The sequence below is a fragment of the Haliotis rubra genome, unplaced genomic scaffold, assembly GCF_003918875.1.
Source record: "Haliotis rubra isolate DU_JTF1 unplaced genomic scaffold, ASM391887v1 Scf1010, whole genome shotgun sequence".
NCBI classification, from domain to species: domain Eukaryota; kingdom Metazoa; phylum Mollusca; class Gastropoda; order Lepetellida; family Haliotidae; genus Haliotis; species Haliotis rubra.
The window spans coordinates 120,863-144,736 of NW_025764905.1; the positions used below are offsets into that span (position 1 = coordinate 120,863).

A 23,874-nucleotide genomic window follows, 5' to 3' on the forward strand; every position below is an offset into this window, starting at 1 on the left:
ATCAATCTCTCCACACCTCCCATCCCCACCCCCCGATGACATGAGTTTGTGCACAGTCTCCCGAGGAGTAGAGGGCTGTATCTGTTAGTACATCTATGTATCATGTTAGTAACCACATTACTAGACTGGCTCTGGTTGAATCAGTTGATGATTTATGGTCTAAGCCTTGAGTGACGCTGGCAAATTGCCGTTGAGCATTCTCTAACTGAATGATATCTTTAGCCCGGATGCCGTTAAGCAGTTCACACGCTTGGAAGCTTGAAGAGAGAATCATTCAATGCCACACTGTAACACCCACACAATGGAAGGTCCCTAGAATTCTTAGATTTGCTATGTTTTATTGTCCATCCTTTGAATGACTCTGGCAAAGACACACACAATGGAAGGTCCCTAGATATCCAAGATTTGATATGTTTTATTGTCCATGCTTTGAATGACTCTGGCAAAGACACACACAATGGGAAGGGAGCAGTTCAGCAGGTTCCAGGTTAAGCACATTGTACACAGTCTTCACACGATCAACATAAATCACTGGATCAGGCAACTATATATAATGACAACGTTCTGTATAACACGGGTCACGGTATCTACAGCCAGGGTGCCTGTTATTGGCGTCCACCCTTTTGGACTGAGATATATGGCCTGTTCATTGTTTGCGCCGTTAAAATATGACCACTTCTCTACACGCAATACATTGATATTGTCGTAGTCACGACTTCTGGTGTGTCGTGGGTCAGGAATGAACTGAACAAACATTTCTTTGTGTCTTGAGCAGATTTGTTCACAGTGACGCTATTTATACCCAGGGGCGGATACAGCTTTTGAGAAGGGGTGGGGGGGTGTGTGGTGTTGCACACTATTGAGAAAAGGAGGGGCGCACACTTCATTTTCACCCGAGTTTCAGTGGTCATTTAACAAACTTTCAGCACAAGAGGGGGGGGGGGGGGGCGCACCCTGCACCCCCCTCTGGATCCGCCTATGATACCTCGGTACACTTGAGGGGAGGGGAGGTAGCCAACTAAGTCAGCGAGCCTCACCACCCGACCCTGTTAGTCGCATTTTACGACAAGCATGGGTTACTGAAGAACAATATTCTAACCCGGACCTTCGCGGATATTTATACCACTGATGCTCTCAGAGTTCGTGATATATGACCGCACGTTCAACGGTCTCTTCTTAAAACAAATCTTACAAATGCTGCCAATCTACATTGTTGACTATCTGAACTTGAAATAACCTCGCAGCTTTGAAAGACTTGATCATGCAGAAATGACTAAACATTTATGAAACAGTTTTCTCAGAGTGCGTGTTATCATTGTGTATACTTCTCTCTCCGGACATATAGTCTTAACGATTAGTACATAAAGCTGATCAATATTTACAGATAAGATAAGATAAGATAATATTTTATTTAAGTGTCACATGGTATATATTGCTAAAAAAGTGTCACACAGATAAAACAGCTAAGAAGTATACCATCCGGCTATATGGCCTACGAGACACTATCACAGATAAAATCGTACATAACAGTAAAACACATGTATGCATATGCAGCTTTGAAGTATAGGGAATTTTCTAACTCTATGACACCGGCACCATGGCAACCCACCCCAAATCCAGCCCGCACGCCCCGTCCCACCCCATGCTTACAACTGAACATCCGAACAGCATATGTCAAATATGTAAAGATTACAAATTTAAAGCAGATTTTCTATGCATTAATGCAAAATAGATATTCATTGACAGGTTCTGTAATTCAATAGCATTTTCATTTGTTAATAATATAGTCATTTTTATTTAATTTGGATGGGAATAACAGTAGGATGTTTAATATTTCTTTTTAAGGTTTTCATAGGCAGCATTAGCGTTACAGAGGTTGCACATTTTATAATTACGAGGGATATTAATATAACGCCCAGTTTCAACAAACAAATCTTGCGATGAGCAGCGAAAACGGGATAAAGCTACACGGAATTTCTTTACAGTGATTTTTGATACATAATATTCTTGGCATATTTCAGATTTTCACAGACATTTAGAGGATAGATAGATTGATTCAAGCCATGTTTGTTGATAGATGTCTCTCATTCTTTGGGTCAGTGACAAATAGAATACACATGTACTTATATATGTAAATGTAAATGAAAAATAAATGTTACATGATAAATGTTCATGTTGTACCTGAATTCTAGGCAAATATATCAGAATTAGTAGAACTCTACCTAAATACAATCTGAACATGAATGTTTGTCAAAGTGATCTTGTGAAATTATTTAAAGTTTCAAAGTTATCCTATGACAACCTTACATATGAAAATAGTAAACGTGATGGTTGTTATAAATGGGAAATATTATTTGATGATTGTCTGACCATACATGTTTGTCAAAGCGATCTTGTGAACTTATTTGTGCTTTCAAACTCACCCCCCTCCCCAAAACATAACACACAGCAGCTTTTATCGCCACTCCCCTGTAGCCTTGCTCAAAGGCTGTACTGAATGCTGAGCCCACGGATGTATAGTAATTCTAGCCTTCGAAGAGGCAAGTGTAGATAAGCGGATATTACCCAGTCTGTTATTTATTTTCCTTTTTAAAAAATTATCATTTAAACTATTATTTTCTACTTTAGAGACTTGTGGAGGTCCACCTCCGCTACTACTATGAAATATGTGAGTCATGCTGTCAGGTGAGTTTACTGATAGCCAGGTACAGCACGATCTAGGGCAGTGGGTGCAGGTCATATTCCCTAAGTGTTTTGTCATATTCAGGTGTAATCATGGAGAACTGTGGACACTTCGAGCTCACATGTATCAACACGCCCAACCACACTGGGAGGATTCATGTCTGCCCTGCTTGTACTCGTCTATTTTGTCTAGAGTAGAGTGTTAATGATGCAATTCCTCATTTCCGCTGTCAGATTTACGGGTCAGTGACACCGTCTTCACGTTTGAACTGTTAACTTGTTTTGGTCCTTTTGTATGGCGTGTTGGGTGCAATTCCTTACCACTACGCAATACCCCGACACGGTAAACTCGTTTGACTGGAAATATGCAACCACACGATGCATAGGTAAATAAATGCGTGGGCCTCGTGCAGAATAGAATTACTTGTGATATTCTATCCCCTTCCCACCCCACCCAACTCCAGAATACCATCAGTGAGCTACATATTCTTGGGAGTAAAAACACGTCTAATCGAATGCTTAGTCTCTGAATATATATAATTTTGATAGTAACAAACAAGCCCATTTAAATTGAGGCTCAAGGAGACTAGAGAGACTTGCTTTATTTAGGGCTTTAGCACTACAGAGAGGGCTTGGCAGTAGGGAAAATAATGTGGTTCAGGGACTGTGAGACAGACTACTCTACCATGTCCCAGATTAGTACAAGGAGTGTTTTATGGGGCAGGGGATGGGGATTGGGGTTACATGGGTGAGCTGGGTAGGAGGTTGGGTGGTGGGGTGGTGGGTGGGTGGTGGGGTAAGTGGTATGGAAAAGGTGCCTGTCATTGCCTGTCATGCTATTCTACGTATGTGGGTTCGGTTCATCGTGATGGGCTTTGATTTATGTACAGTGACCTCTGGCGGGACCGCCCTGCATGACAAAGCGTCTGCGAAACGCCTTAACAAAGGATTTCGGCTGTGTTGTACCCTCAGTATTTTTCTGACCCTTTCATGTACAATGTGGAGAAGGGTTCACTCGAACTTGGCTTTGTCACCGGACACCATGAACGATCCAGCGCCAAATATGTGAGAACTGGTCTTCAGCAACCCATGCTTGCCGTAATAGGCGACTAACGGGATCGGGTAGTCAGGCTCGCTGACTTGGTTGACACATGCCATCGTATCACAGTTGCGTAGATCGATGCTCATGCTGTTGATCACTGGGTTGTCTAGTCGAGATTCGATTATTTACAGACCGGCGCCATGTCCCTGGAATATTGCTGAGTGCGGCGTAAAACAACAAATCAACCAACCAATCCCATCGCATGGTACCTTACTCGTTCTCCTGTTGCCTGATGAACTGTTGGCAGAAATTTGACTCTGATTTCGGTGAGAGAGGATTAATCGATCCTGTTCTCTTTGACCGTGGGTATCCTAACTTTATTAAGCACCCCCTGCATTTTTGCAATGATGGGTTTTCAACATGTACATAAAACGTCTCGTGAAAATTGCTAAAGGTGGTGTTACACAAGAAAGATACAAATCAATCGCTCGACTGTCTTGTCCAGACTTGACTATTTGCAGGCCGCCGCCATGTAGCTTAACAATTGCTGAGTGTGTCGGTAAACAACAAAGAAACAAATACTTTGATCTTGTCATTGATAATTTAAAAGGACATCAAGTTTATTGATTATCTGAACGCATCGTAACAAGAGTAAACCTGCCGATGAGGGCCTCCGTTCACAAAGCACCAAGGTGGTCGTAAGTCACTAAGGTAAACAATGTTAAAGAATTGGAGTTAAGGTTAACCGTAGTAAAGATTGCTTCGAGAAAGGAGCCACGGGTATTTATATAGCCCTCTGTAGTGACCACCTACAGACCCGGGGCTCCTTTCACGAAGCAGCCTTTACTGAGGTTAACCTTAACTCCCATTCTTTAACATCGCACTAAGGTTACCTTAGTGACTTACGATCGCCTTAGTGCTTTGTGAAAGGAGGCAAAGAATACAACTGCAGTTATCTAACGTGACCAGAATGAGACGCGGCAAGTTTTGTCGTTACTATATGCAATACTCCTTCTCTCATTAATGGCTTGTTATCACGTCATAACTTGAGCACACATGTAGCTATTTCCATTGATTAGTCACCTGGTCTAGAAGCCAGACCCCCAAAATGGTGAAAATGTGGTGCAGTTCTGGCGACCAAACGGGATGTGATTTTTCATAATCAAGATGATTTAGCTTTGATTTAAAGCCGGTTGTCATCAGCTACCGCGCGTGACTACCGTACAGAGGCCCTTTTAAGGTGCAACATGTCATGTCAGTTATGGCAATATTTTAACCTATTACTGGGTGGTTTAATTTAATAACTTTGGTTTGGTTTGACCGATTTTCATAAAAATAGTAGTTTTGGAAAGCTCAGATCATGATTTAAAATTGTGGACAATAATATAACATATATGTTCATCGCAAAAATATTTTGGTAAGATCAAAGGTCAGTTTTAATAGAAATATGCATAACAGCGCTCACAGAGGCTATGGCACCTGTATAATATCATGTGCCGTCCAACCTCGTCAACAGTTCCGGACACACCATTGTGTGTTGAACTTTACAAATCAAAGGTAATTGTTTTCAAAATTATGTTTTTCTAATTCAGCTATATCATTTGAAGATCATATATACCTTTGGTTTGCAGTGTATGCATGAAAAAACATTACAAGGAAACAAAAGTTGGTACTTTGTATTGAGATCAGCAAAATATTATATAATGTCTGTTCAACAGTAACAGCTCCATGCTTTACATAGTCAACGATACCAAATATGTCGAAGATACTGTTGGACTATCTCTAAAATCACACAACATAACAGAAAGCTCTTAAATGTAAAATTCTATTATTCCAGATGTCTTTCTTTGCTCATCAAAGAATGATGAGTCAGCCATGTCATCATAACACAAGCAACATTTCCTTCATATCAATTCGTGTCTATTGTTCCTAATAGTCATAGTGTTTTCCTAGTTGACATGTTAGCCAATGCCAACAATGTCAAGATCACGGGAACATAATTCAAGTCCACATCCACATGCCGAAGTACACAACAGGTTCAACCTCTTTGACACCTTCCTGTACATTGACTTTTACATGCACAGTTATGAAGTTGAAGAAGGTCCACGGAAACCATTTAGTCTTAACTTATTTGCAACTTTATCAATTTTACAAATTTAAGTTAATTTTTCCAAAATTATGTTTTTATAATTCAGCTATATCATTTGAAGATCATACATATCTTTGGTTGGCACTGTATGCATGAAACACAACAATTCAACTGATGTCAGAAGTGTCAATATTGTTTATATATGTGTCACTTCACGCTCCAGCTGCAATGACATGCTGTGAAACCCTTAAAGTTGATGAATAATAATATGACATCCTAATGAAAGGTTTACAAGTGACATTATGGTGTTCCATTTTTTCTGTTTACAATGTGAAATATTACGACTTTGGTTTTCTTTATTTATTTTACACCGGCAAAAGATATGACACACTGATCAGAAAGGCGTTATGGTATCTTACCACCAAATATACACACCCGTCATATACCTCTGAAATACACAGTATTCCCAATACATTCCTTTTGATTGTAATATAGGTGATGTAATTTCCGACTCTTTTCTAAGTTTACTTTGGTTCGAAATATGAATATTTCCTTAGGTGGGAAAACATTTGTAAATTTGCAAGTTTTCAAATGTTTTCATGGCTTAAAACCTTGTGCATCATTCCGGATATCAAGGGTATGTATTTGAACACTTTTTATATGCTCATGTTACCAGTACTAAAACAAAATGGTCACAGAAAATCTGGGTTCATATTGTGTTATTCACATTGAGGTTTGATAGTTGTTTAGGCTATGCAATATGTTATTACTCTCTCCTGGTTTATTGGGAGTTCACTGACAACAACATTACAGTTTGCAACATGTTTCTCATCCATGCATTATACAGCGCAGTTCTTGATTCATTCAATCAAAAACAAAACATCTGTAAAAATACTTGTGATCGGAACCTGCTTAAAACTGCATTGCTCACAGGTACTTTCCAGTGTTGTTTTACCTTTCAAAGTTCTTTTAGGTAAGCTTGTTTTCAAATGTATTGATTTAGTATTTCAAGGATCGCTGCAGGTTATCTGGATGTCTGGACGTATCAACGCATTAACGCCTTGAACATATACCTCCCATCTTTCCTCTATTTCCACTACCCCATGGATAATTGAAGAAAATAATGATCCCGATTAAGAGATCGCACAAGCAATCGTACATACAATGTACTTGGATTAACCTTTCCATATTCCATAAAATATCAAGCAAATATTCATTAACATAAATACACAACGTTTCTCGGCTACTAAGAAGCAGCCTAGAAACGTTGTGTTGTAAATAATAAAGAAGTTGTAAATCCATGCCATACGTTGTTATGTTATCTTCCAACTTCTAAATGCCCATCAAGCATCTACATGTTGATCAGTTTACAGTGCAAACATTATGAAAATTTACCCATGAATAAATATAGTGATTACGATGTAGTTGTGTGGCATTTCACCAATCAGGACACACACAAACACACACGCACGCACGCACACACACACACACACACACACATTACAGGATCCTGGCACGTTATACCAAGCGGAAGCCTCTGAAAATAGGAAATTTTGATAGCAATATATAACTCCGTATATACTGAATTAGCCCCAGTGAGTTCGGAGATTCAGAACTAGACTGGCTTCAATTTGGACTATCGCATTACAGAAGGGGTTGGGCCGAAAATTTGGAGTATGAGACAGACTACTGGCATGTGTAAGGTCCCAGCGATACAGAGCGAATGTGGTTCTTACAAGGAGGGAAACGCATTTAAAAACCTTAATCCTAGTAATATTAGCATACGTATTTCGGAAACTAAATATATAGATCTGGGCAAGCAGGAGATGTCCTTCATTTGAAACACACTCTGCTGATCACAGCTGGTGGCTTCGTTATATCTGTTGGAACAATGCAGTTGACTACAGCTGACTTGGTAATGTTCATCTAGGTGAGGTCTGTCAATATGTTAGAACTGACGTTGTACTGTCGACCTTCATTAGCTGATGAAGATAGTGATTCACGTGAGCCAATTCCATGATGCGATAACTATTGTCAGTTCATTCACTCTCTGCTTGAAGGACAACGTAGTCATGCGACATACTGAAATCGGGAATGGAACGACAGTTGGTCTTTTAGTATCCATCTAGACGAGGTCACTCAATACTGTCAATATGTATACACAATTCAAGGTTTTCCGCGAAAAATATAATTCTAAAGCGTCTGTCAACGTATATACCAACTTCTGTGCGTGTACCGAATAGCTGATATTAATTAAATGCAGCTTGACAATTGGCTCTCTGAGGTACGACTTATCTAGAGACCAGAAAAGATATTGGCGACATACATTCTGTTGTCAGTAATAGCATTTGGAATGATCTACAATAGATATCATGATACTGACTACGCATTTATTCATTAACCATTCTGACAGGTTCACAAATATGTTAATTGGGTCAAAATTGATTTTCAGCAACCCATGTTGTAAGAGCGAACTAATGTGATCGGGTGGTCGTTCTCACCTACTTGTTTGATGCATGCCATCGGATCCCACTTGTGAAGATCGATGCTTATAGTGTCATGACCATGCTATGTGTAACTCTTTTGTGTATATCATTACATATTACTAAAACCGAGGTATGCATATTTTTATGAACTTTACAGTAGAAGCAAGATGTTTATATGAATATTGTGTAGGAATTTCTTTTTGAGTTGTCCACAAAACTAGGCACTTACTATTTTGTATTAAAAGCAGTACGGTTCTTTCGTAATAGATCTTCATCAAATATTCCTCTGTTCCTCTGTGATAAGGTTGCAAATAAGTTAAGACTAAATGGTTTCAGTGGACCTTCTTCAACTTCATAACTGTGCATGTAAACGCCAATGTACAGGAAGGTGTAACTGCAAGAGGTTGAACCTGTTGTGTGCTTCGGCATGTGGATGTGGACATGAAACATGTTCCCGTGATCTTGACAATGTTGACATTGACTAACATGTCAACTGGGAATACTCTATGACTATTAAGAACAATAAATACGAATTGATATGAAGGTAATGTTGCTTGTGTTATGATGACATGACTGTGTGTATATTTGGTGGTAAGATACCATAACGCCTTTCTGATGAGTGTGTTATATCTTTTACAATGTATCAATGATTGCCGGTGTAAAATAAATAAATAAAATCAAAGTCGTAATATTTCACATTGTTAACAGAAAAAATGGAACACCATGATGTCAATTGTAAACCTTCCATTAGGATGTCGTATTATTATCCATCAGCTTTAAGGGTTTCACAGCATGTCAGTGCAATACTGACACTTATCAAAACATATTTCCTTCTGACATCAGCTGAATTGTTGTTTCTGTTAGAATGTCAATAAACGCAAATTTGTATGATAGTTCAACAATATCTTCGACATATTTAGTATTGTTGATACTTTGTAAAGCATGGAACTGAAATTATCTTATGTTTTGCTGATCTAAATACAAAGTACCAACCTTTATTCCCTTGTAATGATTTTCATGAATACAATGCAAACCAAAGGTATATATGATCTTCAAATGATATAGCTGAATCAGAAACACATAATTTTGGAAAAATTACCTTTAATTTGTAAAGTTCAACTCACATTTTCTCATCAAATGCCCTTTCTATTAAAACTGACCTTTGACCTTACCAAAATATTTTTGCGATGAGCATATATGTCATATTATTGTCCACAATTTTAAATCATGGTCTGAGCATTCCAAAACTATTTTTGTTATGAAAATCGGTCAAACCAAACCAGAGTTATTAAACTAAACCATCCAGTTATCGGTTAAAATATTGCCATAACTGACATGACATGTTGCACCCTAAAAGGGCCCCTACACGGTAGTCACGCACGGTAGCTGATGACAACCGGCTTTAAATCAAAGCCAAATCATTCCTGATTGTGAAAAATCACATTCCATTCGGTCGCCAGAACTGCACCACATTTTCACCATTTTGGGGGTCTGGCTTCTAGACCAACCGGGATGTTTCCTGGATCGACTTCAAGTAGCAAGGACTGTAGTAGTCTACTGTCCGCGTATCTAGGCTTGCCTCTTCGAAGGATACAATTAATATACATCCATGGGCTCAGCGTTCAGTACAGCCTTGTAGCAAGGCCAGGGCCTCCTTTCACAAAGCACTAAGGTGATCGTAAGTCATTAAGGTAACCTGGGTTACTAAAGACCAATTAAAAAATAATAGTTTAAATGATAATTTCTAAACAATATGAATAACAGACTGGCGTCCTTTGACTTGCACAAGTCTCTAAGGTAGAAGTTAATAGTTTAAATGAACACTTCTAAATAAATATGAATAACAGACTGGGTTCCTGTCCGCTTGTCTGAACTTGCCTGTTTGAAAGATAGAATTATTATACATTCGTGGACTCAGTAATATTCCAGCTATATGGCGGTTGTCTGTAAATAATCGAGTCTGAACCAGACAATCTAGTAATCAACAGCATGAGCATCAATCTACGCAGTTGGGATACGATGACATGTGTCAACTAAGTCAGCGAGCCTGACCACCCGATCCCGTTCGTCGCCTCTTACGACAAGCATGGGTTGCTGAAGATCAATTCTAACCCGGATCTTCCCGGGTAGGTACAACTTACTCTCAACTAACTGACTGACCATTTAGGAAACAGTTTCACTGACTGTATAAGTCACTTGGATATAATGAGATACAATTACAGCGAATACGAGTTCTAACGTTTTGTACAAATTCATGACTTATAGTGAAAAAACAGATTTAAATTCCAATGTGATAGATAGGGTTGTATTTTGACAAATGGATTGTATTGCAATGTATTTGGATAGAGGTAGCCGTATTGCAATATGTACATATTGGGAGCTAAGGTACACACAGATTCTACTTAATACACAGTAAGGCGCTGAAAAAATGTTTCTATTCTGAAAAAGCAGTCTTGGTCCGATAGTTCGGAATTCAATTTTCTTTTTCAAACAGTTTATAGCATGTAAAGTAAACCAACGATTTGCAAAGGAAATGTCAGTGGTGAATGAAAATCTGTGTAGATTTTAATTATAACTTAAAGGTCACATGCAACGTAAAACACAACTTTGCAGATTCTGATACCTTTCGGTATGGACTTACCGAAACAAATCATCAGAAATGCAAATTCAACTTATAAAGTTGATAAATAGCGCGATGAAAAATCCCGCGCGAAATCGTAGTTCAAACGATTCATAACTTTCCCCCAGCGCTTGGAGGGGAATTGAAGTGGTTTCAACTGCTGGGCTGCGCTCATAGCACATGCGCAGTGAAATAGGTTCGCGGAGCTTGGAAGCGGGTTGTCCGGTGAATATTCGGTGAAGGCTTTGGTGTGAGCTATTTTTCTACTGTTTTGTTGATATTTCACAGGCGCGAGGTTTTTATATGTTATTACAATAGATTACCGATTTAACTGTTTATATAATTTCATTTGTCTATTTTTACCACACGTTCTTCTTACCGAGTCACTTTCTCAGTTCGATACTTAAAAGCAATGTCATTATTTAGCGTTGACAGAATTTCTAACTGTGATATAGATATGTCGTTGTCACAGACAAAAGTCAATGTCTGTTTTATTGGCACCGATGTGTCTGCCTGCCTGTCTGCTAATGACAATATTCAATCACTGACCACATGCAATTTGAACTTAACACCTATCAGGCTATGCACCATAAACAAAACGCATTGATTTATGGCCCGAGTTCGGTCTCCGTCACATTATTTAATTACACAGACAGGCAGGTGTGATACTTTTACACATGACATGTTATGATGTCTGTTGATTGCAAAATGTTATACACAAAAAAATGAGCATTTACATGTATTTACAAAACCCAACATTCTATATATACACACACAATGAGCCGTGAGGGCATCTGCAAATGAACCAGCCGTTACACTTGAGTGCACACCCACCCGCTCTGACTGGGTTCGGAATCCCGGCTGCTTCGTTTCTTTGGAAGTAAACCCAAGTACAAAATATTGCACTTTTGATTTGCGATTGTATGCTTATAAGTTTGTTTTTATGTTTTTTCATAACCAGCAATGTATATTATATGTCATGAATAAGTGATAATTGTGTTTTAATTATGTTTGATTTTTGGTTGCATGTGACCGTTAACACCTATCAGGCTATACACCATAAACAAAACGCATTGATTTATGGCCCGAGTTCGGTCTCTGTCACATTATTTAATTACACAGACAGGCAGGTGTGATACTTTTACACATGACATGTTATGATGTTTGTTGATTGTAAAATGTTATACACAAAAAATGAGCATGTATTTACAAAACCCAACATCTCTATATATACACACACAATTAGCCGTGAGGGCATCTGCAAATGAACCAGCCGTTACACTTGAGTGCGCACCCACCCGCTCTGACTGGGTTCGTTATCCCCGCTGCTTCGTTTCTTGGGAAGTAAACCCAAGTACAAAATATTGCACTTTTGATTTGTGATTGTACGCTTATAATTTTGTTTATATGTTTTTTCATAACCAGCAATGTATATTATATGTCATGAATAAGTGATAATTGTGTTTTAATTATGTTTGATTTTTTGGTCGCATGTGACCTTTAAACCGTAGGGATAGTTACAAAACTTCCCTGTACTTCACGTACAGTTTGAAATGCGTATTGCAGTATAATACCCTGCAGTCCAAATATTAGATATAGACTCTTTACGAATACCTGTTGATGAGCGCATGTCTGTGTACATGGAGCTGGAATTTGTCATCGCCTGTCACCTCCACTTGAACTGGTAGAAGAACCTGGTTGTATATTTAAACTCCACATATATATGTAAACTCCACACATCCCTGTAACATGTCCAAACAATCGTCTCTTCGTGAGACCTCTTTGCCTGACATTTTAATCATTATCGATTCGACTAATTTACACGGAATCACTTGTGTACAACTCCACAAGCTGGTGACGGATGTCATCCAGTCGGTTGTTGGTTCTTGGCCCATCTGAGTTGTGGTGGTTCCATTGCGTTCCACTGCGATATATGTTCACCTAGTTCACCTTATCAAAACATCGAGAGTAGATTATCCGTAACCCTAGTTACGCTTAATCAGAAACTAACCATCAAAGGAAACCGCAGGTCGGCGTCCTGAGACTAGTGGAAAATCGAAAGGTCGGCGTTCTGAGACGACACCCAACTCCAATTGTATGGTCCTGTTCATGGTGTGCATTGGCCCGTTACAGAGATAACCTTTACACAAGCATTGGATGTCACCTGCTCACTGAGACATATCATGGAGGGTTCAAGGCCGGGATGAATACAAACGACGAGTATATTTACCAGGTTCGTGTCTGAGAAAGGCGTTTGTGAATGGCGGATAATGATCGTGTGTATTCTTCGGGGCTGGCTGATTATTGCGGTATAGTGGGGACTTATTGTAGTTGTCGCTGGATATTGGATACAACGAATTTAAAGAAAATGTACATGGATTGTAAATGTACAAATAGCCCCATACACTAGAAACCTTGTTTCATATGCTGTCTACCGCGAAGAACTGGGTTATAATCGGCCATGTCACGTCAGACTGGTGATCTAAGTAAATGTAACTTGGTTTACAAGACAGCCCTTCAGTGAATGGTACTGTACCGTCTCATATAATAGGTAGTAAATTAGTAATTTACAATCAATAAATATAACGCGTAGGGTTAATAGTTCATAACAGACTTCGGGTCGCCCGTAAGGCAGAATTGTGACCCTCGAATAATGATATAAAGGCAATAAAGACTAAAAGTGAGATAAAACCGCAAGGTTTTATTTCAAAATGAAAAGCAAACAAAACAAGCATTGTCACCAAGGTGACATAATCCCCCGCCGCAAATTATCAAATCAAACTTATAAAGTAATGAAAGTTTAAGATGAAGTTAAATGTCAACAAAAACATGACTAATCAACCATTCTTGATATCTGGCTCTTTAGTTGTTCAAACACACACATATTTTCAAGACTGACTTTGACCTTGACATGAATGTCATAGTGTATGAAATATGCAAAACTAGAACTAAAGAAATTGCTTATTGAAAAACATTCCAGAGAAGTCTTAAAAGTCTATGAAGAAAATCCAGTGAACCCTTTCCTAAAATATCTTGCTGACAATTCAGGTTAACATGCTGAAATCTTCAAAGTGTCGTCGTGACCCTAAAGATTATGTGAAGGTCACCAAAATTGACTGGGCCCTGGGCCTTCCCTAGATGAAGCTTGGTGTCAAATATGAAGACAATCCAGTGAATATTGTTTGCGATATCTTGCTGACTATCTTAACATGCAATTTAACATGCTGAAATCTTCAAAGTGTCTCTGTGACCTTGAAAATAAAGTGAAGGTCACCAAAATCGACTGGGCCCCGCGCCTTCCCTAGAAAGCTTGTTATTGAATATGAAGAAACTCCAGTGAATGGTCCTTGAAGTATCTCGCTGACAAGCATAACATATAGGTTAAATGCTGAAATCTTCAAAGTGTCTCTGTGACCTTGAAAATTAAGTGAAGGTCACCAAAATCGACTGGGCCCTGCGCCTTCCCTAGAAAGCTTGTTATTGAATATGAAGAAAATCCAGTGAACGGTTCTTGATATAGCTTAACATGCAGGTAAAATGTTAAAGTCCCCTTGTGACCTTGAAATGAAGGTCAAGGTCACCAAACCTGAGTTGGACCTTTCTTATACTGTGATGAAACTAGGTACCAAATATGAAAAGAATCTAGTGAACGGTTCTTAAGATATTCCAATTCGTACGTACGTACGGACAGATGGACGGAGCCTAATACTATATCCCCCGCTTCGCGCTAAACGCGCAGCGGGGGGTAACAATATATTCATACATGTCAAGACACAAAAGCACTATATCATAAAACCAAGATAAAAACAACAAAGTGAACAAAATTGATCGCAACAAATTGAGTGAGTGAGTGAGTTTAGTTGTACGCCGCACTCAGCAATATTCCGGCTATATGGCGGCGGTCTGCAAATAATCGTGTCTGGGCCAGTCAATCCAATGATTAACATCATGAGCATCGATCTACGCAAATAAGATACGATGACATGTGTCAACCAATTCAACGAGCCTGACCACCCGATCCCCTTAGTCGCCTCTTACGACATGCATGGGTTACTGAAAATCAATTCTAACCCGGATCTTCACGGGTCACATCAACCCCGTCCTCCTTTTGTCCTGAAAGGTTATTAAATGACCATTGCGAAAACGGGTGAAACGATTTTCTTGGGTATTTCACCGTATACACAAACGGCGTGCACCAAAACATGCTGAATTGATGACACCTGTCAGCGTGGTAATCGCCATTCTTTCGGAGACACTCACCACATAAAATGACTGTATTACCCAAATGTACTAACGTTAGGAAATATACGTTTCATCCTGCGGCCATATGAACAACGTTTGAAATCTACGTATCATCTGGCTGTCAGATTTACACACATTTAAAGGGGTGGTAAAATAAAATTATGTATTTCACAAATGTGTAAATTTGGCCATTGTTTTCATGTGATTTCTAGCATGTGTAACATATGTAAATGCTGTGATTGTAGGACATGCATTTCAATACCCTTGAAATCTCGTATGACCAGGGTTAGGTTTGTCATATATTAAGTACACGCGTAAATGGTTGGTAATGGGTAAATAAAGTGCTACAAGATTGACACTACTTTAACATGTATTTCAATGGTTCTGTAATATAACTGTCACATCGGGTTCGTTAGCGCGTACGACCATGATGCACTGAGATCATTAGAAACACATGGCGGTGTGATACCTATGACTGAGCACCACTATTAACGTGAGTGCCTTTCTTGCCATACACATGATATCTGTTTAAAAGGTTCCAATATCGGGTCTGGGGTGTTCTAAATTGTATTACTTGTACCCAATCCTTTTCTCATGAATAAAATATGGTTAAAACAAAGCCTGACGGAATAAACAGTAACTGTACACCTATTTTGATTCCATCTCTTGGGTAGATTATAGCTCACGCACGCACGCACGCACTCACTCACTCACTCACAGTTTGTGTGTCCGGAGGTGACTGGTCAATCCGATCCGGGCACGGAAGTACCGTCCACAGGTTGGACATCTGTAGTCCCCGTCTTGGGTTTTGAAAATACTTCTTGCTTTGAAAATGTCCATCGACGCTTTCTCGAATATTTAGTATCACTCAGGAAAAGTACACCTAACTTTATGTTATATGGCGAGTTTGGTAGATTCCCACTTGTAAATGTTACCAAAAGCAGAACGGTATGTTTTGGGGCTAAACTTTTAACCGGAAAATCATCAAAATTATGCCTCTTAATATATAAATTAATATTCAACGATTATATATTTGGCAAGTGTGAACATAAATGGATAATCTGTCTTGAGAGAATTTTCGACAATCTTGGACTGAGTTTTATCTGGAAATCCCAAAATTTTAAGAGTATATTTTGGCTTAAAACTGTTATCAAAAGTAAATTAAAAGATATTTATCAGCAAACATGGATGTCAACAATTGAAACCTCCTCCAAAGCAACCACTTATGGCATTATCAAAAATCCATCTCTCAACTTTGAACCATACCTAAATTTTCTGCATTACAATAACTTGTTAAAAATTCGAACTTCAAATCATTTTCTTCCAATCGAGACAGGTAGATGGCGACGAATCCAAGTAAATGATAGAAAGTGTATTATGTGTAACCTAAATGATATTGGTGACGAATTTCATTATTTATTTATATGTCCCAAATTAGAATTAGAAAGAGAAAAATGTATCCAGAAGTATTATTATATGAGACCAAATATGTATAAAATGAATATCCTATTTAACACCAAGAAACTAGGAACTTTAAGAAAACTCTCAATATTTTGTAAAATAATTATGGCTTTATTTAAGAAATAATTTCAATAACTTAATATGTAACTAGCTCGATGTACATTGCACCTATCACACCGTTTGTATATACTTTTCATGTTGTATATAGATGTAAATATCATTTATGTACCTCTTATGCTGCAGTTTGCAGCCTGAGTGAATAACAGTTCAGGGTGCCGTTGTATAAAGCGATCTTAGCGCTAAGGTGACCGTAACTCCCATACTTTAACATAGGACAGTTCAGTTCAGTTACTGTAGCTGAAGTGCTTGCAGTCCTAGCTTTTCGTGCAGCACGCTTTTCTTGTGCAGATTGGGTACGTGACTCTTCTGAGATGGTACATCCAGTCTTGAGTGTTCTACGCCAGAGCGGTCGGTCTAGGGCAATTATTTCCCAGTTCCACCAGTCTGTGTTCAAGGACTTTAGCAATGCCTTCAAGCTGTCTTGAAACCGTCTTCTCTGACCTCCAACTGTTCTCTTGCCAGATGCTAATTCCCCATAGATGAGTTGCTTCGTAATTCTGGTGTCAGACATCCGATACACATGGCCAGCCAGAGTGTGGATAGAGGGGAGAATGGCTCTCTCTAGTACTTCCGTATCGGGGATCTTCTCTTGCGATATTGAGATATTGAGAATATTTCTGAGGCGTTTGGTGCGAAACGTAGAGCAGAGTGGCGAGGACCACCGCTTTGTACACTTTGAGTGATTTAAACAATATTTATTCATTATTAAATGAACGGATTGGTAAACAGGCTATAAGCCTATAAAAATACCTCTCCGAATACAATGCGATGGGAAACATTTTATATACATTCCTCATTACAGACAAGAGAATACACCATTTGAGGAGTAAAAGACTTAATGAAAAAGACAGTAGTATAATTAATCAATTAGGTAAAAAATCGTTTTGTTAAGGTAAAATTGTCATGTACAGATTTTACAATATTTTCATTGATTTCGTCAGAATATGAGTAACTTCCACATAGTACAGATTGAATATTAACACCATTTATGTAATAGAAACACATCGATCGAATTGTATTAAAATTTGGACAGATAAATAGAAAATGAATGGCATCTTCATAATGATGGCCACAAGTGCAAGTAGACGTATTTTGAAGAAAACGGTCAAATTTATGTGTACACTTTGAGTTTAGTTGTGGCCGAGATACCTCTTCTATCCCATACAGTAGGACGCAGCCTCCCAAATGCAGCGCTGGCCTTTGCTATGGGTTTGTTGACGTCATCGTCAATATCCACACAACGTGATAGGGAACTGCCAAGATATGTGAAGCTGTCGACTGCAGGTAGTATTGTGCCCTTGACCTCGATATTTGCTTCAGTATATGGAACACCTGGAGGAGGCTGGTCATTGACTTCGGTCTTCTTGGTACTTATTGTGAGGCCGAAGTTGTCGCAAGCAGTTGAAAAAACCCAAAACGATTGTGCGTTAAAATGCTCACACTGATGAACAGATGCAACCAAGCATGGACAAATCTTCAACTACTCACTCACTCACTCATCGAAGACTGCATACATAAACTGGGCTGACATCACCAGTCTTGCCAACAATTAAACGGACTCAAACGCAAACTCACCGAAGCCATTCACATCAAACGCCAAAATACCACCATAAATGGCATTTCACTCCCCCCGCTTATGGTGCACCCCTCCACCAAGCGGAATCAACTGAATAAACATCTCAATTCTAAAATACCCCTTTCATTTGTACATCAGGCATCTAAGCCTTTCCCTTTGTCAACTCGCTGGCTTTATCAGCTTACTGCCAAGCCATTGTTGTTAATTATGTTGTTTTCTTTGTTACACTCAGTATATATACTTCACCTCCACTTCACGTTACCTTGCTGCTCGATGACGTTACAAGAATCTGCATCGACACGTCGTACTCACCAAATATAGACGTTGTCACCCATAAAGTCTGTCTACATTGTACTTAATGAGACCGAGCGCCTGCAGAGATTAAGGAAATATAATGACAAGCAACCCACTGATTTGGCTAGTGTTTCTATAATCATTTCAATAGGTGCCACTTTATCTCATGTGCCACACGTGAAACCGTACATTTCCGTGATGATTTCTGCATCTCGAAATTTATTGGAAGTGTTTTATGTCTCACGAGTGAAATACGGACTAAAACAGTACATGCATTGCTTCTGTTGAAATAACAATAATTATTTTCATTGACTGCGAATGTTTCACTGTAGGAACTGGGAGCATTCATTGTAATACACTAGTAGTTTTACTGTTCTCCGTCAACAGGCTTTCTTTTTCTAAGTTTATTGATCAATGATATAATTATTAATTGTTCTCGTCCCGATATGGCTGAAATATTGCCGATGTGAAGGTAAATATTAACTCACTCACTCACAACATGTGGTGTCAGAATAATGAGCTGCTTATTAACCGTTTCAGATGTGTCAATATTCTGTCCTACTTTGTGACAATACTGCCTTTCCTTTGTTCAATCTTGGCAGGCGGTAGTTTAATGTTATTTTTAGCATGTCCTTACCACATATTGAGTTGCGCAGTTCTTGACAAAAAGCCGGCTGTCACACGCAACAACTGATCATTCTCGACACAAATGCAATATAAACATTTTTGGTCACATATGTTGGCTTTTCTATGTGGCATTGCAATTACAAAATTTACAAATTCGTTTAATAAGCGGTGTTTTGGGGCGGTTAAATCTCCCGCAGTTCTCTTTCTAATGGCAATGAGCCGAAACGAAACTTACTTAATATACTGCGCTGACCTCTGTTTATCAATAAACTGACATAGGGTTCTACTGATAAAGAATCTTTAAACAGTCTGTATGTACGTACATTATTACCATTTACCTGACCCGTATCGTTCCAGAGCCCGTACAACCAATCAGAATGGTCTAAGGATAACAGACATATTTTAGACAAGTTAAACGTGTTGGGACATATCATATTTACAGCCTATCAGATTCGCTGGCTCTTTTCAGTGCGGCTTCACACATTGCCCCCATGTTGGGAATCGAACGAACCCGGGTTTTCGGTGTGACGATCGGGTGCCAGGTTATTTTCTTTTAAATACAATTTATACAAAGTAAAATAATCGGTATCGAAGAACATTCGTAGGAAAGCGAATAAACCACGCTTACCATGATTTAGAATCACGATTCACAAATGTAATGTTTGCGTACCTATGTCACTCACAGTTATGAGGGTATATTTAGACTATCTAACATATCATTCCCCATCTATACTACAACAAACAACGTCATTGAACCCCAACCCCACCCACCCACCCCAACCCAAAACAAACAACCCCCAAACCCCAAACAAACAAACAAAACCAACAACAAACAAACAAAAACAAACAAAAACAAAAACAACCGAAAACCAAAACCTCAAACAAACCAAAAACCAAAAAAATTTAAAAAAACCAAAAAATAACTAAATTAAAAATAACTGGATAAAAATAGATTGGAAATAAAATAAAATAAACACAAATATATTAAAAAAAATATATTAAAAAATCTAATCAAAAATAAAAAAGTAACAGAGAATATGAATTAAAAAAGAAAACAAAACACACACACACAAAACAAAAACAAAACAAAAAATAACAATAAAGAAATAACAACTAAAGTAACAACGTGAAAACAACAACAACAACAAAAACACCGCAGGTCGATTCCAATCGTGTTGGGAGACAGAAGCCAATTCACCAATTGATTAATCGATTTTGTTTCTTTGCAGTGCAGGCTCACGCCCTTGATCCAAATCATCAGAATGGCAACAGAGGCTCCTCATAGGTGAGTAATGGCAACTGTTTGTCTGAGACTGAATGTTTAACCTGTCAGAGCTCCAGAACATGCCACTAATATCTTAGTACATTTCCAGTGTAGAGATTAGTTTTTGTATAAAAATCGTGGGCAGCCGTTTTAGGGGAGAATTTATATAAGTTAAGAATGGTCAAGAATAAACACACCCATATTTCAACAGCCATACAACATTCTCTAAATTCTTGAAACAAATTGAGATTTCCGAATTTTATTCGGAATTTTAAAATATAAATACCCCCTCTTGAAGATTTTCCTGTGTTTCATCCAAATATGTTGTATTACATACGTGTGAAGATGTGTTCAGTGAGTGGAATACCCGTGAAGGGCCGGGTTAGAATATTGGCCTTCAGTAACCCATGCTTGTCGTAAGAGGCGACTAACGGGATCGGGTGGTCAGGCTTGCTGACTTGGTTGACACATGTCATCGTATCTCAATTGCGTAGATCGATGCTCATACTGTTGATCACTGGATTGTCTAGTCCAGCCACGATTATTTACAGACCGCCGCCATATAGCTGGCATATTGCTGATTGCGGCGTAAAACTAAACTCACTCACTCACTTCATACCGATCCCGAAGTTACAGTGTGACTGGGGCAGTGGGGTGACCTAGTGATTATATTGTCCGCTCGTCACCCCGAAGACCCGGGTTCGATTCCCCAAATGGGTACAATGTGTGAAGCCCATTTCTGGTGTCCCCCCGCCGTCATATTGCTGGAATATTGCTAGAAGAGGCGTAAAACTCACTCACACACTACAATGTGATTTTATTATTCTCGTGTCATGATTTTTTGTCGTGTATTGTATTTTAATGTATCTTGTGTATTATATTAAATGTTTATCAACGATATAACCACACTTTCCTATTAAAAATATATGGTATTAACTTACGTTATTCTTTTCTACACGTCATATACCCACTGACTAAAAATGTGGGTTAGAACAAGCCTTCAATAGCCAATACTTGTTGTAAGAAGTGACACTGATGCTCGTGATATCAATCACTGGATTGTCTGGACCAAACTCGATTCCTTAAAGACCTTTGTCTGTTGCTATTGGCGGCGTTAAGGAACAAACGCAGACTATTTTTTTTTTATAAGTTAAGTGTTGTTAGGTAGCAAAGTAGTTTACGAGCTCGCTCTCCTCGCGAAGCTAACTGTAATTGTGTTCTAATGCCACACTCCGTAATATTTCAGCCTTAAAAAATGTAGTAATCGAGAAAGGATCGAGGCGCCTGGGCTCAATTCTACCCAGTAATCCCCATAGGGTTCAGAGGGTTCACACAAGCACTGGCTGCTTAGGAACAACTCAATCCACTAATACTCACAGGGTTCCGCTATTCACAAGCTCCTTGGGATCAACTCTATGACTTTCATAGCTATTTTGCCCTCTAGGCCAAACAGGAGGATAGTCAAAACTGGGTATTCTTTGGCGTTTATTTACCTGGCATCGATTGTTCATGGGCTGCCATTATATTTTTTCTTGCTGTTTAACCCCGCACTAAGCAATATTCCTCCTATATGGCGGCGGTCTGTAAATAATAGTCTGGACCAGACAATCCAGTGATCAACATCGTGAGTTTCTATGCTTGTATACGATGACATGTGTCAACCAAGTCAGCGAGCCTGACCACCCAATCCCGTTAGTCGCCTCTTACGACAAGCATGGGTTACTGAAGACCAATTCTAACCCGGATCTTCACGGATGCGCCATGATATTGCCGCAAAACCAAACACTCAAAACATTCAATCACCACCTGATTTGTTTCTCGTCTTCAGGATATTCTTCCAGTGCGTGTACAACTGTGCTTGCAAACAAAAATTCCTGTTTGTGCTGATGATGTTTACAGTCGTTATCATCGTGATCAACCTGACATCATTGAAATATACACCTCTAATGGTGTACCAACGGGTATTTAGTTCCAAAACGATGAACAGCAGCGCTGATGGATCCCCTGTGGAACAAGATAACCCCCCTGCTGAACAAGATAACCCCCCTGTGGAACAAGATAACCCCCGTGGTGAACAACCAACATTTTATAGCCCTAAATGTATATATCCGGGTATATGTCGCGTGCCAACTAAAAATAAAACTGTGTATTTCAATTATACTCGGAGTCCGACATTTTACGAAAAACTCAACGAAACTGTAGACTTTAATAGGTCAACAACTCATAAGGAATCCGTGGTCCCTAATATTGTTCATGTAACGTGGTACGGTGGCCCCAAGAGAAACACCTTTCTTTTTCACCATTTAATATCCTTGTTGTCAGTCCGTACTGTCCTCAAACCAACACGCATCCTGTTTTGGTGTGACCTCATTCCGGAAGGAACATATTACGAGCAGACAATGGAACGAGTCCCTGAGATTGTTCACGTGGTACGGAATCCTCCAACCGAAATCATGGGACGCACCATCAAAGTTCCTGAACACCAGTCAGATATTGTCAGACTGGAAGCCATCTTGGAGTACGGAGGAATATACGTTGATCTCGATGTGATTGCCGTTAAGTCATTCAAGCCCCTGTTTCAGTAAGTATTTGAATATTGTAATCCGACAAGAGTGAGTGAGTGAGTTTAGTTTTATGCCGCACTCAGCAATATTCCAGCTATATGGCGGCGGTCTGTAAAGAATCGAATCTGGACCAGACAGTCCAGTGATGAACAGCATGAGCATCGATCTGCGCAATTGGGAACCGATGACATGTGTCAACCCAGTCAGCGAGCCTGACCACCCGATCCCGTTAGTCGCCTCTTACGACAAGGGTTACTGAAGGTTCATTCTAACCTGGACCTTCGCGGGTCTAATCCGACAAGAAATGGGTGTGGATAATCTTCGCTGTGTCCCTTATCACTTTACTGTATCATTGCCATACTATATAATAAGATCATACCCATTCTCTTTGCACGGAGCGGTGGGTAGTCTAGTGGTTAAAGTGTTCTCTGGTCACGCCAGTGTCCCGGGTTCGATTCCCTACATGTGCAGCGTGTGAATATCATTTCTGGTGTTCCCCGTCGCCATATTGCTTGGCTACTCCCCGCCCAGGTTTGTTCATAAACGAGTAACAGTTCAACGTCCAGGATTTGGGCCTGGCGGTTTATTACTGACATTTTCGTCCATTGCTTCAAAATAAGCATTTTGGTTTTGTTTGAGCAATTCCACTATTGCTTTTTTAAAACAGTTTTTTTCCGTTGGCAACTAAATATCCCAAATGATGCTTTTGACAGAAAACATGATTCTTTCAAATTTTAAAATTTAAAATAAAAATTAATAACAAAAATTGTTAAATTAAAAAAATTCAAATCTCTTTCACTTTGAAGT

At 39.1% G+C, this 23,874-nt stretch overlaps 1 protein-coding gene across 1 annotated transcript in view; it reads left to right on the forward strand.

The window, feature by feature from the left end:
- LOC124269166 overlaps positions 1 to 23,874 on the forward strand; it is a 44,179-nt gene that overhangs the window by 18,482 nt on the left and 1,823 nt on the right. The window contains exons 2-3 of the mRNA XM_046704182.1: positions 20,469 to 20,524; positions 22,332 to 23,084. Coding sequence (XP_046560138.1) covers positions 20,502 to 20,524; positions 22,332 to 23,084 — 776 coding nt within the window. The 5' untranslated portion in view covers positions 20,469 to 20,501. The remainder of the gene's footprint in view (positions 1 to 20,468; positions 20,525 to 22,331; positions 23,085 to 23,874) is intronic.